Source organism: Panicum virgatum, chromosome 3N, assembly GCF_016808335.1.
Source record: "Panicum virgatum strain AP13 chromosome 3N, P.virgatum_v5, whole genome shotgun sequence".
In the NCBI taxonomy this organism is placed as follows: Eukaryota; Viridiplantae; Streptophyta; class Magnoliopsida; order Poales; family Poaceae; genus Panicum; species Panicum virgatum.
This window is the reverse complement of record NC_053147.1, coordinates 61,373,356-61,386,492: the sequence shown is the minus strand read 5'-3', so window position 1 is coordinate 61,386,492 and position 13,137 is coordinate 61,373,356. Positions and strand designations below refer to the sequence as shown.

The window sequence follows — 13,137 nt, the reverse complement described above, 5'->3', positions numbered from 1 at the left end:
TCCAAGGATATGAGAAGCTTAGGGTCGAGACGGAAATATTTCGACAAAACATTGGCGATTTTTGGGGTCGTTCGGGGGTTCCCCCCGTAGTAGCCCCCGAGGGAGGCTCGGCTTTGCCGTGGGTAAAGCCGAGCGTACCTCAGTGTTCGTGCGCGTCCGAGCCCTCGAGGGTCCGGAAGGTTCCCAAAAATAAACAAGTAAAGTGTACTTATTTATTATTTCGGGAAATCGAAAATGCGAGTACAAATGATGTACAAATAGCTCGGAATTCTATGGGTAGAAGCGACGTAGCTGTTGTATGTTCCAAGCGTTGGAGAGGACTTCGCCTTTTTCGTTTGCCAGCTTGTACGTGCCGGGTTTGAGCACCTCGGCGATTATGTACGGTCCTTCCCATGGCGGTGAGAGCTTGTGGCGGCCCCTGTTGTCTTGTCTAAGCCTCAGCACCAAGTCCCCTTTGTTGAGGTCTCGACGCCGGACTCTCTGCGCCTGATATCTTCGTAGAGATTGCTGGTAGCGCGCAGAGTGTAGGAGCGCCACGTCTCGAGCCTCATCCACTTGATCCAGCGAGTCCTCGCAGGCTTGCTGGTTCTGCTGCTCTTAGTATGCCTTGAGCCTTGGCGACCCGTACTCCAAGTCCGTGGGGAGTATGGCCTCGGCGCCATAGACGAGGAAGAACGGGGTGAAGCCCGTGGCTCTGCTTGGTGTCGTCCTCAGGCTCCAAATGACTGAGGGTAGCTCTGTGAGCCACCTCCGGCCGAATTTGTTCAATTTGTTGAAAATTCGTGGCTTCAGTCCCTGGAGGATCATGCCATTGCAACGCTCCACTTGCCCGTTCGTCTGCGGGTGTGCCACAGTCGGCCAGTCCACACGCATGTGGAAGCTGTCGCAGAACGCCAAGAACTTCTTGCCTGTGAACTGGGTGCCATTGTCGGTGATAATCGAGTTCGGGACCCCGAACTTGAAGACGATGTCGGTAAAGAAGAGAACTGCTTGCTCGGATTTGATCTTGCCGATGGGCCGAGCCTCCATCCACTTGGAGAATTTGTTGACTGCCACCAGCAAGTGGGTGAAGCCCCCGGGCGCCTTCTGTAGCAGACCGACGAGGTCCAGCCCCCACACAGCGAAACGCCATGTGATGGGGATGGTCTGCAGAACATGCGCGGGGAGGTGTGTTTTTCGAGTGTAGAAGTGGCAACCTTCGCAGGTCCGCACGACGTCGATGGCGTCGGCGACCGCAGTGGGCCAGTAAAAGCCTTGACGGAACGCATTACCCACGAGGGTGCGTGGTGCGGCATGATGGCCGCAGACGCCAGCGTGGATGTCGCGGATCAGCTCCTTGCCCTCGGGGATGGGGATGCATCGCTGCAAGACACCCGAGGGGCTACGCTTGTACAGTTCATTGTTGATCAGGATGAAGGACTTGGCGCTCCTAGCGAGGCGCCGCGCCTGAGAGCGGTTCGAGGATAGGACCCCTCGAATCATCCAGTCAAGGTACTGGATGCGCCAATCTTGCGAGGTGGGGGCCTCGTCGACTTCCATTGCTTCGGCCTCGTCCGCGGAGGTGGTCCTGAAGGCAATGTCCATGGACTCAGCCTCGTCCGCTGGGGGATTCCCGCCGGAGGGCCCGGCGGTCAAGGGGCCCAGCTCCGCCGGATCCTTGAATTCGACGGAGGGTTTGGTGATGTCACGAGCGAAGATGTTCGGGGGAACGGTGGTCCGCCCCGACGCGATCTTGGCTAGTTCGTCGGCACCCTCGTTGTACTTGTGCAGGGCATAATTGAGTTCTAGGCCGTCGAACTTGTCTTCGAGGCGGCGCACTGCATAACAGTATGCCTCCATCTTCAGGTCGTGGCAAGTAGACTCCTTCATTACTTGGTCGATGACGAATTGAGAGTCACCGCGCACGTCGAGGCGTTTGACGTCGAGCTCGATGGCGATTCGGAGACCACTGAGGAGGGCCTCGTACTCCGCCATGTTGTTGGACGCAGAGAAGTGTAAGCGTATCACGTACCGCATGTGTTCCCCGAGGGGTGAGATGAAAAGGAGGCCGGCACCGGCGCCGGTCTTCATCACCGACCCGTCGAAGTACATGGTCCAGCATTCGGCCCGGATCTGCGATGGGGGTAGCTGAGTGTCCGTCCACTCAGCCACGAAGTCAGCCAGGATTTGAGACTTGATCGCTTTGCGAGGGGCGTAGGTGAGAGTTTCTCCCATCAGCTCCACAGACCATTTGGCAATCCTACCCTCGGCTTCCCGGTTGCGGACTATCTCTCCCAAAGGGAAAGACGAGACCACGGTGACGGGATTGGCCTCGAAGTAGTGGCGCAGCTTGCACCGAGCCAAAACCACTACGTAGAGCAGCTTCTGAATCTGCGGGTAGCATGTCTTAGTTTCAGACAGTACTTCGCTGATATAATATACCGGCCGTTGGACGGGCAGAGCATGGCCCTCCTCTTGTCTTTCGACGACGACCACCGCGCTGACCACTTGGGTCATTGCAACTACGTACAGAAAGAGGGGCTCGCCGTTCGTGGGTGGTGTGAGAATGGGGACATGAGTAAGCGATGCCTTCAGCCTGTCGAGGGCTTCCTGGGCTTCGGGGGTCCACGTGAAGCGCTCGGTCTTCCTCAAGAGTCGATACAAGGGTAAGCCTTTCTCGCCGAGGCGCGAAATGAACCGGCTAAGGGACGCTAGGCATCCCTTGACCCTCTGTACCCCCTTTAGGTCTCGGATCGGTCCCATCCGTGTGATGGCCGAGACTTTGTCAGGGTTGGGTTTGATGCCCCGCTGGGAGACAATGAAACCCAAGAGCATGCCTCGAGGCACCCCGAACACGCACTTCTCGGGGTTGAGTTTTACCCCTTTGGCCCGTAGGCAGTCGAATGCGATCCTGAGATCAGCAACCAGGTTGTTCGCCTTCCTGGATTTTACAACGATATCGTCGACATATGCTTCTACATTGCGCCCGAGATGGTCCCCGAAAACATGGAGCATACACCGCTGATATGTAGCTCCAGCGTTTCTGAGGCCAAAGGGCATCATGACATAGCAGTACATGCCGAAAGGGGTGATAAAAGAAGTCGTGAACTGGTCGGACTCTTTCATCTTGATTTGGTGGTAACCGGAGTAAGCATCAAGAAAGGATAAAAGTTCGCATCCCGCAGTAGAATCTACGATTTGATCGATACGTGGCAAAGGAAAGGGAACCTTTGGACATGTTTTATTTAAACTAGTGTAATCTACGCACATCCTCCAGTTTCCACTCTTTTTCTTCACTAATACAGGATTAGCTAGCCACTCGGGATGGAATACCTCCTTGATGAACCCGGCCGCCAGAAGTTTTTGCAACTCCTCGCCGATCGCCCGGCGCTTGAGCTCGTCGAAGCACCGCAGGTGCTGTTTCACCGGCTTGGAGTTGGGTTGGATATCAAGGGAGTGCTCGGCGACCTCCCTCGGTATGCCAGGCATGTCCGAGGGGCTCCACACAAAGATGTCTGCGTTGGCGCGGAGAAAGTCGACGAGCACCACTTCCTATTTACTGTCGAGGGTGGTGCTGATCTGCAACGCCTTGTCGTCGGAGCAATTCGGATCGAGGGGCACCTTCTTGATACCCTCGGCAAGCTCGAAGCTGCCCACGTGTCGGTGCGTGGAGTCCAAGGCCTCGCTTGCCATTTTGTTGAGGGTGTCTGCGAGGGCCTCGTCCTCCACTTGAGCCTCCGCGTGCTCAACGCACTCGACGTCGCACTCGTAGGCGGGCTCGAATGAAGAGCCGACGGTGATGACGCCCTTTGGACCCGGCATCTTCAGCTTGAGGTAGGTGTAGTTGGGGATGGCCATGAACTTGGCGTAGCAGGGACGGCCAAGAATGGCATGATAGGATCCCCGAAACCCCACCACCTCAAAGGTGAGTACTTCCTTGCGGAAGTTGGCTGCCGTGCCGAAGCAGACAGGCAGATCGATCTGGCCGAGGGGTTGGACGCGCTTCCCCGGCGCAACGCTATGAAATGGCGACTTGCTGGGGCAAAGCTTGTCCAGTCCAATCCCCATAAGCTCCAAGGTGCGGGCGTACATGATGTTTAGGCTGCTGCCTCCATCCATGAGCACCTTGGAGAAGCGGGTGTTGCCGATGATGGGGTCGACAACGAGTGGGTACCGTCCCGGGTGCGGGACGTAGTCGGGGTGGTCCTCGCGGCCAAAGGAAATGGTATCCTTCGACCAATCGAGGTAGGATGGTGTGGCCTTGGTGACGGAAAAAACTTCCCGGCGCTCACACTTGCGTTGCCGGGAGGTCATGTTCGTCATTGGTCCTCCAAAGATGAAGAAGGCATTGTAGTACTTCTTGAGCATCTTGCATTGCTCGAGGGTGTGGTTGACCGAGCCCTTGTGATAAGGACACGGCTTCTTAAGCATGTCGTCAAACAGGCCACCACCGCCTCGAGGGGGGGCTCGAGGTCCTTTTACGGTCCGGGGCGGCAGCGAATGCCTCCTCGGAGTCATCTGCCTGCCCCGATCCGCGCTGGTTCGGTGGGACCGACTTCTTTCCCTTCCTCCCCCGCTTATGTTTCTTGGGGGCGTTGGGCTTGACGTTGCTGCCCTCCGCGGGCGCATCGTCCTTGCGCTTGCTTGGCTTGTCGTCGAATATGGCAACAACAGCCTCCTCGCCGGCGGCGTAGTTGGTGGCGGCGTCGAACAACTCATTGGTGTTGGCGGGTCGGCTTCTCGCAAGCTCGTGCACCAGGTTCCTGCACGTCGTACCCTCGAGGAAGGCGTTGATGACCTCGACGTGGGTGACGCTGGGGAGCTCGGTGCACTGCTTAGAGAAGCGCCGCACGTAGTCACGCAGGGACTCGTTGGGCTTCTGGCGACACCCTTTGAGGTCCTAAGAGTTCCCGGGGAGCACGTGCCCTGGAAGTTGCCCACGAAGATCTTGACTAAGTCAGCCTAGTTGTGAATCTGGTCCGTGGGCAAGTGCTTGAGCCACATCCGTGTGGCATCAGCAAGGTGAAGAGGGAGGTAGCGGATGATCACCGCGTCCTCCGCAGCACCGCCTAGCTGGCACGCTAGGCGGTAATCGTTGAGCCAAACTACAGGATCGGTTTTGCCCGAGTACTTGACGAGAGCGGTAGGTTGTCGAAAGCGCGGGGGAAAAGAAGCGGTTCGAATCTCCCGGCTGAACACCCGGGTGCCCGGAGGCTCCGGGGACTCGCCCCTGTCGTGCTCGGGGTCGAAGCGTCCACCCCGTCGAGGGGTGTACTTTCTGCCGCCGACAACGTAGCGGGCGTCGCCATCTTCAGCGTGCCCACGTGTGTCGAGGAGCCGTTCCCTTGCGGGAGGCCTCCCAATGAAGTCGTGCACCGAGGGTGCCTTCGCACTGGGCGCTACGGCTGCCTTGCCCTTCGCTGCTGGTGGAGTGTGCACCGAAGCCTCGTGGTCCTGATGCGCAGTCCCATCAGGCAGCTTCGGGGCCTTTGAGCGTATGCGAGACGCAACTTGCTCGATGAGCGCCTATGCCTCGCGGCGCAGGTTGCGGCCCAAAGGCGTCGATGGCTCGGGCATGGCTTGGAGTAGGTAAGCCGCAGCGATGAGTTTCTCGCCGGCTGTCTTCAGTTCCGGAGGTTTGTTGATGTTGTCGTCGGCCAAGATACGCTCCCGGGCGACGCGCGCCGCCGCCTGGACGTGCGCGCCACGTGCGCTGTGCTGCCGCTCGAGCGCGATGCGCAGCTCCTGGGTCTGCCGACGCTGTTCGTCGAGCTTGGCTTGGAGCTCTTTGAGCTGTGCCATCTGTGCTTGCCGCGCCGTCGAGCTTGACGAAGAAGATGGGGCCACAAGCGGCACCACCGGCGGGTTCGCCTGTGCGTCTGCCCCGCCGTCCCCGTCACCGCCCAGGGCATTGTCGTTTTGCTCGTCCGTAAGATCAGCCATGAAGCACTCCCGAGTGGGATTGTACTCCTCCTCACTGGAGTCCTCAGAGCAGGTGAGGCAATAAGCCGTCACAAGCTGGAACGAGCGGAATGCGTCGGGGTCGCGGACCCCAGAGTGGTCCTCAGCCTCCTCAGCCGTGAAGTTGTTCATGAAGAAGTTGACATCGTCGGTGATCGAGCTCGCCGTCTCGGGGTAGGATTCGTCGGGGGACGACGCGATGAGGTTGCGGATCGATAGAAGATGATGACCCGGTAGATCCTCATACTCGGTGAAGTTAGAACTGATCGAAGAAGCATAAGTCGCAGTATTGCGCATCCCGAAGGGGAAGGGAGACGGCGAGGTCGAGCCCCCCCTGGGAGGCGCTGGTGCTGCAGCGGATGACGGTGCCGGCGCAGACGACGCTGAGACACGTGATGACGAAGTGGTGGCCCCGTTGGCCGCGAGGCTGAGTTGCGACATGCCAGCCTCAACCCACGCGGGGGAGCTGGGACATGACGCACGGCGCCGCTCCGCGCGTGCTTGTCGCGAACGCTGGCCCGAGCGCCTGTTGCGCTGGGCTAGTGAAGTCGAAGGGACGGAGTTGCGTCTGGGCGAGAGGAGCTGCATGAGGTAACCGTTGCCGGTTGCTCTGAACTCGAGACTCCCGAACCAGATGACAAACCCCGCTGGGAGCGGATCCGAAATTCCCATGGGATACGGGTTGGATCTGCCCGCCATCCCTGGAGATCAAATGGGAACAAGAGAGAAAATGTCACGCAGCGAGCCCCTACCTGGCGCGCCAACTGTTGGTGTCCCGACCCGGGGGTCCGGGTCCCAACTAGTAAAATGGCACGTGTTTCCTCGTCCCAGATGATGATGCAAGAGGTAACACAGTAACGCACGGGTTTATCCTGGTTCCGGCCACGGGGCCGTACGTCCAGCAAAGGGGGTGTGCGAGTGCACTGTATTATCTTGCACCCGGGGCGCTTGTAGTAGGGGGTTCAAGCGAGGCGAGAGAGGGAGGGAGGGAAGCTCCCAAGTCTCTGCCAGAGGGGGAATCGGTTACAGTGAGTGCCCAGCAGGGCTTAGAGGTGACGATGATCGTAAGTGCGGGTGAACGTGATTGCTGAAGTCCCGAACGTCCCCCTTTAAAGGAAACCCGCCTCCTCCTTTTATAGTCACAAGGAGGGGCGGGGTACATGAGTAGGGGAGTGTGGAAGTCGTCGTCTTGCCCCAAATCGCGGGGGTGCAGTGGTCAGATACTGTAGGAAGTACACTATGGGGCATGGCGTCGGGCGTGGCGGTCATCCGGGCCATCGTCCTTGGTCTCGCGGAGATCGCGCCGGCGTCCTGCCAACCCCTGCAGGCGAAGTGGTCGTTACTGTAGGGCGTACAGTTCTCCAGATGTGGCGTTCCGTGGGCCCTGCGGGTCAGGGTCTTGCGTACTCCAGCGGCGGCGGGGCACGTGGCGGTCCCGGACCCCCTGGACGGAGTGCTGACGTACACACTTAGGAGGTCCGGGAGACGCGTGGAGGTCCCGGACCCCTAGAGGGGGGAGGTCTGGGACCCCGGCTGCAAGTGACGGCATCCCTCTTCGAGGGGCTCGTGGCGACACCGGACCTCCTCCCATGCAGGAGGTGGGCCCGGGCCATACGTGTGATGATGTATAGTCCGGACGGCCGGAGTTGGCTGAATAGTGCGGGGAGCAGTGCCGGGCACGCTCCGTCCCGCGTCGCAGGTCCCACAGTATCGCCACAGCGCCCGGGATGGCGGAGCAGTGACCGGAGTTGGCGATTGGGACTCCGGTGACAGCCACCGCGGGAAATGGCGGTCTGACACCGTCTGTCCTGAGCACTGTGGAGGAGTGGTTGGCACTTAAAGCCTCCGTACGACAGGCGGGTGAGCTGCAAGGTTGTTTGTCCTTTGCGTCGAGGGGTGGCCTCGAGCGAAGCAGAGATGTGTTACTCCCTCGAGGGCGGATTCACTACCCTCGAGCGAGGTGGAGTTGTGCCGCCCGCTCGAGGGTAGGTTCGCTACCCTCGAAAGAGGCGGAGATGATTCGCCCGCTCGAGGGTAGGTTCGCTACCCTCGAGCGAGGCGGAGATGTGGGGCGCAGTCGAGGGGTCTTGACGGGAGCCCTCGAGCGAGGCAGAAACCACCCCATGGTCCGAGGAGAGCGCGGATGGGCCGCACCGTGTCGGTGAGCCACGTGTTTTTGGCTTCTTTGAGCCCTTTCCTTTCTTCCAGATCGAAGGGAGTCCGTGGGCCTTTGTGGGCCCAGTTGCCTTAACGTGTGTTCGTGTTTTAGAGCGATCTTAGTACCCCGATTAGGGTGTCTCTAATCGTGGTACCCGACACCGCGCGTGCCTCAGTGGAGGTCCACGAATCGCCTAGAAGTCGCCTCTCTACACTGTAGCAGGAAGAACTCGCAAGGAAGACTCCCCCCCCCCCCCAAAGCTGGCCTAGTGAATTGAAAAGAAGCCTCGACGGCCCCGACCCATCTTTCAGGCCCACTAGGCCTTGACCCTAGCTAGCTTTTTGATGATGCATGGGTCTGACCCTCCACACACATTATTTATTTCCTCTTCATCATGTATGTAAATCGGGATTCCCATGTAAATCACACAGTTTTGTAACCTGACAACATATACCATTTTCTAAAAAAAACTAATCGCACAGTTTTGCCTATACTTATTGAAGATATCTTAGGCGCTGATTGTTTTTTATTTTGAAAAGGAAGGGAATGAGCATTGCCATATCATTTAGTAAGCTGGTAGCTAGAAGAGAGGTTCTAACAGTACAGCTAGAAGATTACATGGAAGAAACTAAAAATCTCAGAACTAAAACAAAATACTATCTCATAAACTATATTTTCATATTAAATCTTGCATCATTATATTTCTCTTTATGAGATTTGTAAGATAATATACATATAAATATATTTCAATGGTGGATGTGGAACAAATTTCATTACAACGGTTTTTCCACCCCCCAAAAAAACTAAGTGGTTCTAGAACAGAAAATATTATATAGGAAAAATGTTCCAGATGTATTTTATAGAAAATAGAAACTATTTTGGAAACAAAATAAAATGTTTCGGGACAAAACAAGATAAATATTAAAAGAAATTGTTTTGGAAGTGGAGCAAATAAAATGTTTTAGAAATAATTATCTAAACATTGTCAAGTGTGGTCTAGATTTAAAAATCCCATCGTAAGAAACATAGACGTACAATCGGAATTTAATTCAACAATTAGGTTGGTGAAATAGAGCATTTAAACCACCCTCTTCTGGAGGGAGTCTTGCCTGATTGGTGTTCGTCAGGTAGTAAGGGATACAAATGGGTACCCAATTGTGTTTTTTTAATCAACTAGTTAATTATGATGGTATGTCACTGTAGGTTATTTCTCCTCCCAAATTATTTACGTATAATATTATTCTAGTTCATTTATCAACTTTTGGATCGGTCCAATAACCCAAAAATTAGCTGACTTGCATCCTTAGATTGAAAAATCCTTTCCTCTAAACAAGAAGACTTAGAAATCCTAACGGTTACAGACTAAAAGGCGTCATCTACCTCATCAGGAGGGGTGTGATCCACTCTGGTTTTCTTTTCCTTTCCTGACCAAGCTAAATCAACCAAGGCACGTGTGACAGCCCGTGGCCAGTTGGGCCGGGCTGAATTCGAGTTACTGTAGCATGGCTACTGTAGCGCGAAAAATACTGTAGCTCCGGCACAGTATTCCCAGTTTAGTCCCATACCGAGAAACGGTAACGAGCCAGACCGACTTAAATAGCCGGCCGCGAGAAGGTAAATAATTCCGGCTGCAGCCTTTTGCGCGAAGCGAGGACGAAAGCGCAAGAGAGTTATTTAGCAGGTGTGGTTTACTCAAAATGTAGAGTAAATCTTAGCCGTTATCTCGGGCCGGGTCGTTACAGGGGTATCAGAGCCATACTCTCGCGGTTATCTCGGGCCGGGTCGTTACAGGGGTATCAGAGCCATACTCTCGCGGTTTCACGCCACGTACGGGCAGAAGTGCGCGTACATGAGCACGTCGGCGCGTGGGACACACATGGGCTGCTGGCAGTGAACCCACGGGCGTGGCACATGGGATCGTAGCACTAGACGTATGGGACGTGGTCCAAGAGAGGGGATCCTGCTCCTTTGTCCCGTATGGGTAAGCTGGTTCGATGTCTCGACGAGGACGTCGAGTCCTCAACGGGGGGTGACTGTGACAGCCCGTGGCCAGTTGGGCCGGGCTGAATTCGAGTTACTGTAGCATGGCTACTGTAGCGCGAAAAATACTGTAGCTCCGGCACAGTATTCCCAGTTTAGTCCCATACCGAGAAGAAACGGTAACGAGCCAGACCGACTTAAATAGCCGGCCGCGAGAAGGTAAATAATTCCGGCTGCAGCCTTTTGCGCGAAGCGAGGACGAAAGCGCAAGAGAGTTATTTAGCAGGTGTGGTTTACTCAAAATGTAGAGTAAATCTTAGCCGTTATCTCGGGCCGGGTCGTTACAGCACGGATACTTTCAGAAAAGAAACGAAACATGCACGGATAGCACGGGTGCATTGATCCGATCGTATTGGATTGGATCAACAGATTACCCAGATCGGCCTTGCCCCAAAACAGAAACAGAAACCGAAACGGCGACAAGTGTTGGTGCCAGTGGTGTGCCCTGCAGAGGAGAGGGGGGGAACAGGGTCCGGTTGCTTTCGCGCACAGCGTCGCCGGCGCGCGACGGGTCCGGTGCAGACGGAATCTATTCAAGCCACGACCACCACCACACCACCACCCCCAACCGCTGCGACGGCGACGGCGACGGCGACGGCGACGGCGATCTATCCGCCGGCGTCAAATCCAGCCCCACCCCTTCAATGCGCGTCGCGTCCAGCATTCAGAGCGGAGCTCTTCATCCTGAATCCTGACGGGCGCACAAGAACTACGGCCAATGCTGGTAGCTCTGTCGTCTGCTCCAGTTAATCCAACCCAGCCGACCGATCGTCGCATTCAAGTTGAATCTGCGGACAGCGCCCGTACGACGAGCGGTAGCTCGACGCAGTAACGCAATGGCAGCTAGCTGACATCGATCGATCGATATCCATGGCCGGACGCCAAGAACGCAGTAACGCGATCGATCGATACATACATAGTACTTTTGGTTTTTTTTATAACGGCAGGGAAATCAAGACGGACGGTACATGCGTGCGTGGATTATTGGGAACGAAATCGAACAGAGGTGGTGGTCGGAAGTAATGGAGCTGGAGCGAGCTAGGTCCCCCAATCTTGCCCCGGTTCGTCGTCGTCGTCTCTGACGGCCGGACGGCAGAACCACAGGTCTTCTCCTTTTTCGTTTTCTTTTCCTCTGACGTGGTGGTGGTAGCTCGTAGCTGGGAACAGTGGCGGGCGGTAGTAGTAAATGGCCGGCGGCCATGGCCGCGGTGGCGACGGGCGCACAGGCGGATAGGGTATCATCAGTTCTTGGCGGCCACCGCGTCGGCGTGCTTGTGCGCCACCTCCGTGCTCATCTCCTTGAGCTTCTCCTCGACCTTGTCAATGGCCGCAGCAGTGTCGCCCTTCTTCTCCTCCGCCGCCTCCTCGTTCTTCTTCTCTCCCCCGGCGGCGGCGGGGGCCTCCTCCTTGGCCCCCTCTTCCTTTTTCTTCGAGGCCTCCTCCCCGGCGCCCACCTTCTCCTCCTTAGCCGCAGCGCCGTTGCCGTTGCCGTTGGCGGCGACCTGGACCGCCCTGGGCGCCGCGGCGGGCGGCGGCGGCGGGCCGTCGGCCTCGAAGGCCTCGACGGGGAAGCTCCTGGACAGGCCCCCGATGGCCTTGCAGTAGAGCTTCCCCTGCGGCGGGTCGTCGACGCAGATCTCGTGGAGCGTGACCCAGATGAGCATCTCCTTGGCCTTGACGCCGGTGATCTTCTTGAGGCGGCCCTTCTCCGCCACCGCCGACACCTCGGCACCGTACGAGACGTGGCGGCCGGCCCTGGCGAAGTAGTGGTCCACCTTGCGGCGCTGCTTGAGCCACACGAAGCCGGTCTCCTCCACGTAGCCGCACTCGATGATGTCCTGGAGCGGGAGGAGGCCGCTGGGGAGCCCCGTCTCCTGCAGCAGCAGCCGCGTCTTCTCCTGCCCCGCCGCGTCGCCCACGTAGATCTCCGCCTTGGCGCGCACGTCTTCCGGGATCGTCAGCGTCATCGTCGACGGCGGCGGTGGCGGTGGAAGAAGGGAGGAGAAGACGCCGGCGGTGGCGGCGGCGAGGTGGTGCGGGAGCAGTGAGAGCGTGAGGAAGGGGGATTAGTTGGAAGCAAGGATGGCGTGGTCGGAGAAGGGAGAGCGAGGCGGGCGCTTATATAGGAGAGATCGTCGGAGACGGGAGGAGTGCCCCCAGCTCATTTACAAGGTGAATTTAGTTGGGTTCTTCTTCTTTCTTTTTTTTTTTAAAAAAAAAGAGAGCTAATTTGGTTGGGAAGTGGTTGGGAGTTGCCATTGCAATGCAATATCCCATCACCTTTCATTTGGAAATGGGTTCAGTTTGCTTTGATCTCGATCTTGATCTGGTACTGTCAACTGTCAACTGTAACTGTGAGGCCTCACCTCACAGTTGTACACTCACACTCACCCGGCCCCAAGAGAGGACGCCACTGACGCTAAAGGCGCCGTGGCACTTCCTCGACGACGACGACACGGCACCAGCAAGCAACCAACATTTCTTTTTTCAATTTGAACATGACGAGAAGGAGGATCGCGACGGTGGTCCGGCTCGGCCGTGACCAATGTTTTAAATAACGGGCTAAACCATTTAGCTATTTATATCTAAAATAGATTATAGCCGGCTATAGTGGACTATAGCGGCAGCTAAGAGTTAAATTATAAATAAAAAACCTTAACTAAATTTTTCTAAACAGCTATAGCTGGAGATAGCAAAAACTATAGTCGGAGATTTAAAACCTTGCCCGTGACGCGAAACGGCCACGATCGACTGGCCGGCGAATCCAGCAGCGACGGCGGCCGTCGATCCGGGATCCGACCGCCGCACGTGCGCCCGGAGTGGCAGGCATAAATGGGGGGCGGTTGGTTGGGGACGGACGGAGGGAGGGGGGAGCAGTGGAGTGGAGCTAGCGAGGCCGGTCACCGGTGGCGGCCGGGGCTTCAATGCCACCCCACCCGCTGCCCCCACCAGCGCAGGGCAGCCTTCGCCGTGGGCAGTGGCCAGTGGAGCCGCATCGC

The 13,137-nt window shown here is 56.9% G+C and overlaps 1 protein-coding gene across 1 annotated transcript; it reads right to left on the bottom strand.

Annotated features, from left to right (window-relative positions):
* Window positions 1-11,045: 11,045 nt before the first annotated feature.
* LOC120666497 lies at window positions 11,046-12,317 on the bottom strand. The gene has a single exon (XM_039946350.1). It carries the CDS (start codon window positions 12,103-12,105, stop codon window positions 11,380-11,382), a length of 726 nt encoding a protein of 241 aa, XP_039802284.1. The 5' UTR covers window positions 12,106-12,317; the 3' UTR covers window positions 11,046-11,379.
* Between the last annotated feature and the right edge of the window lie 820 nt (window positions 12,318-13,137).

What these genes read in the sequence shown, in the direction of transcription:
- LOC120666497 (XM_039946350.1), bottom strand. Translation starts at nt 12,105, where the DNA reads ATGACGCTGACGATCCCGGAAGACGTGCGCGCCAAGGCGGAGATCTAC.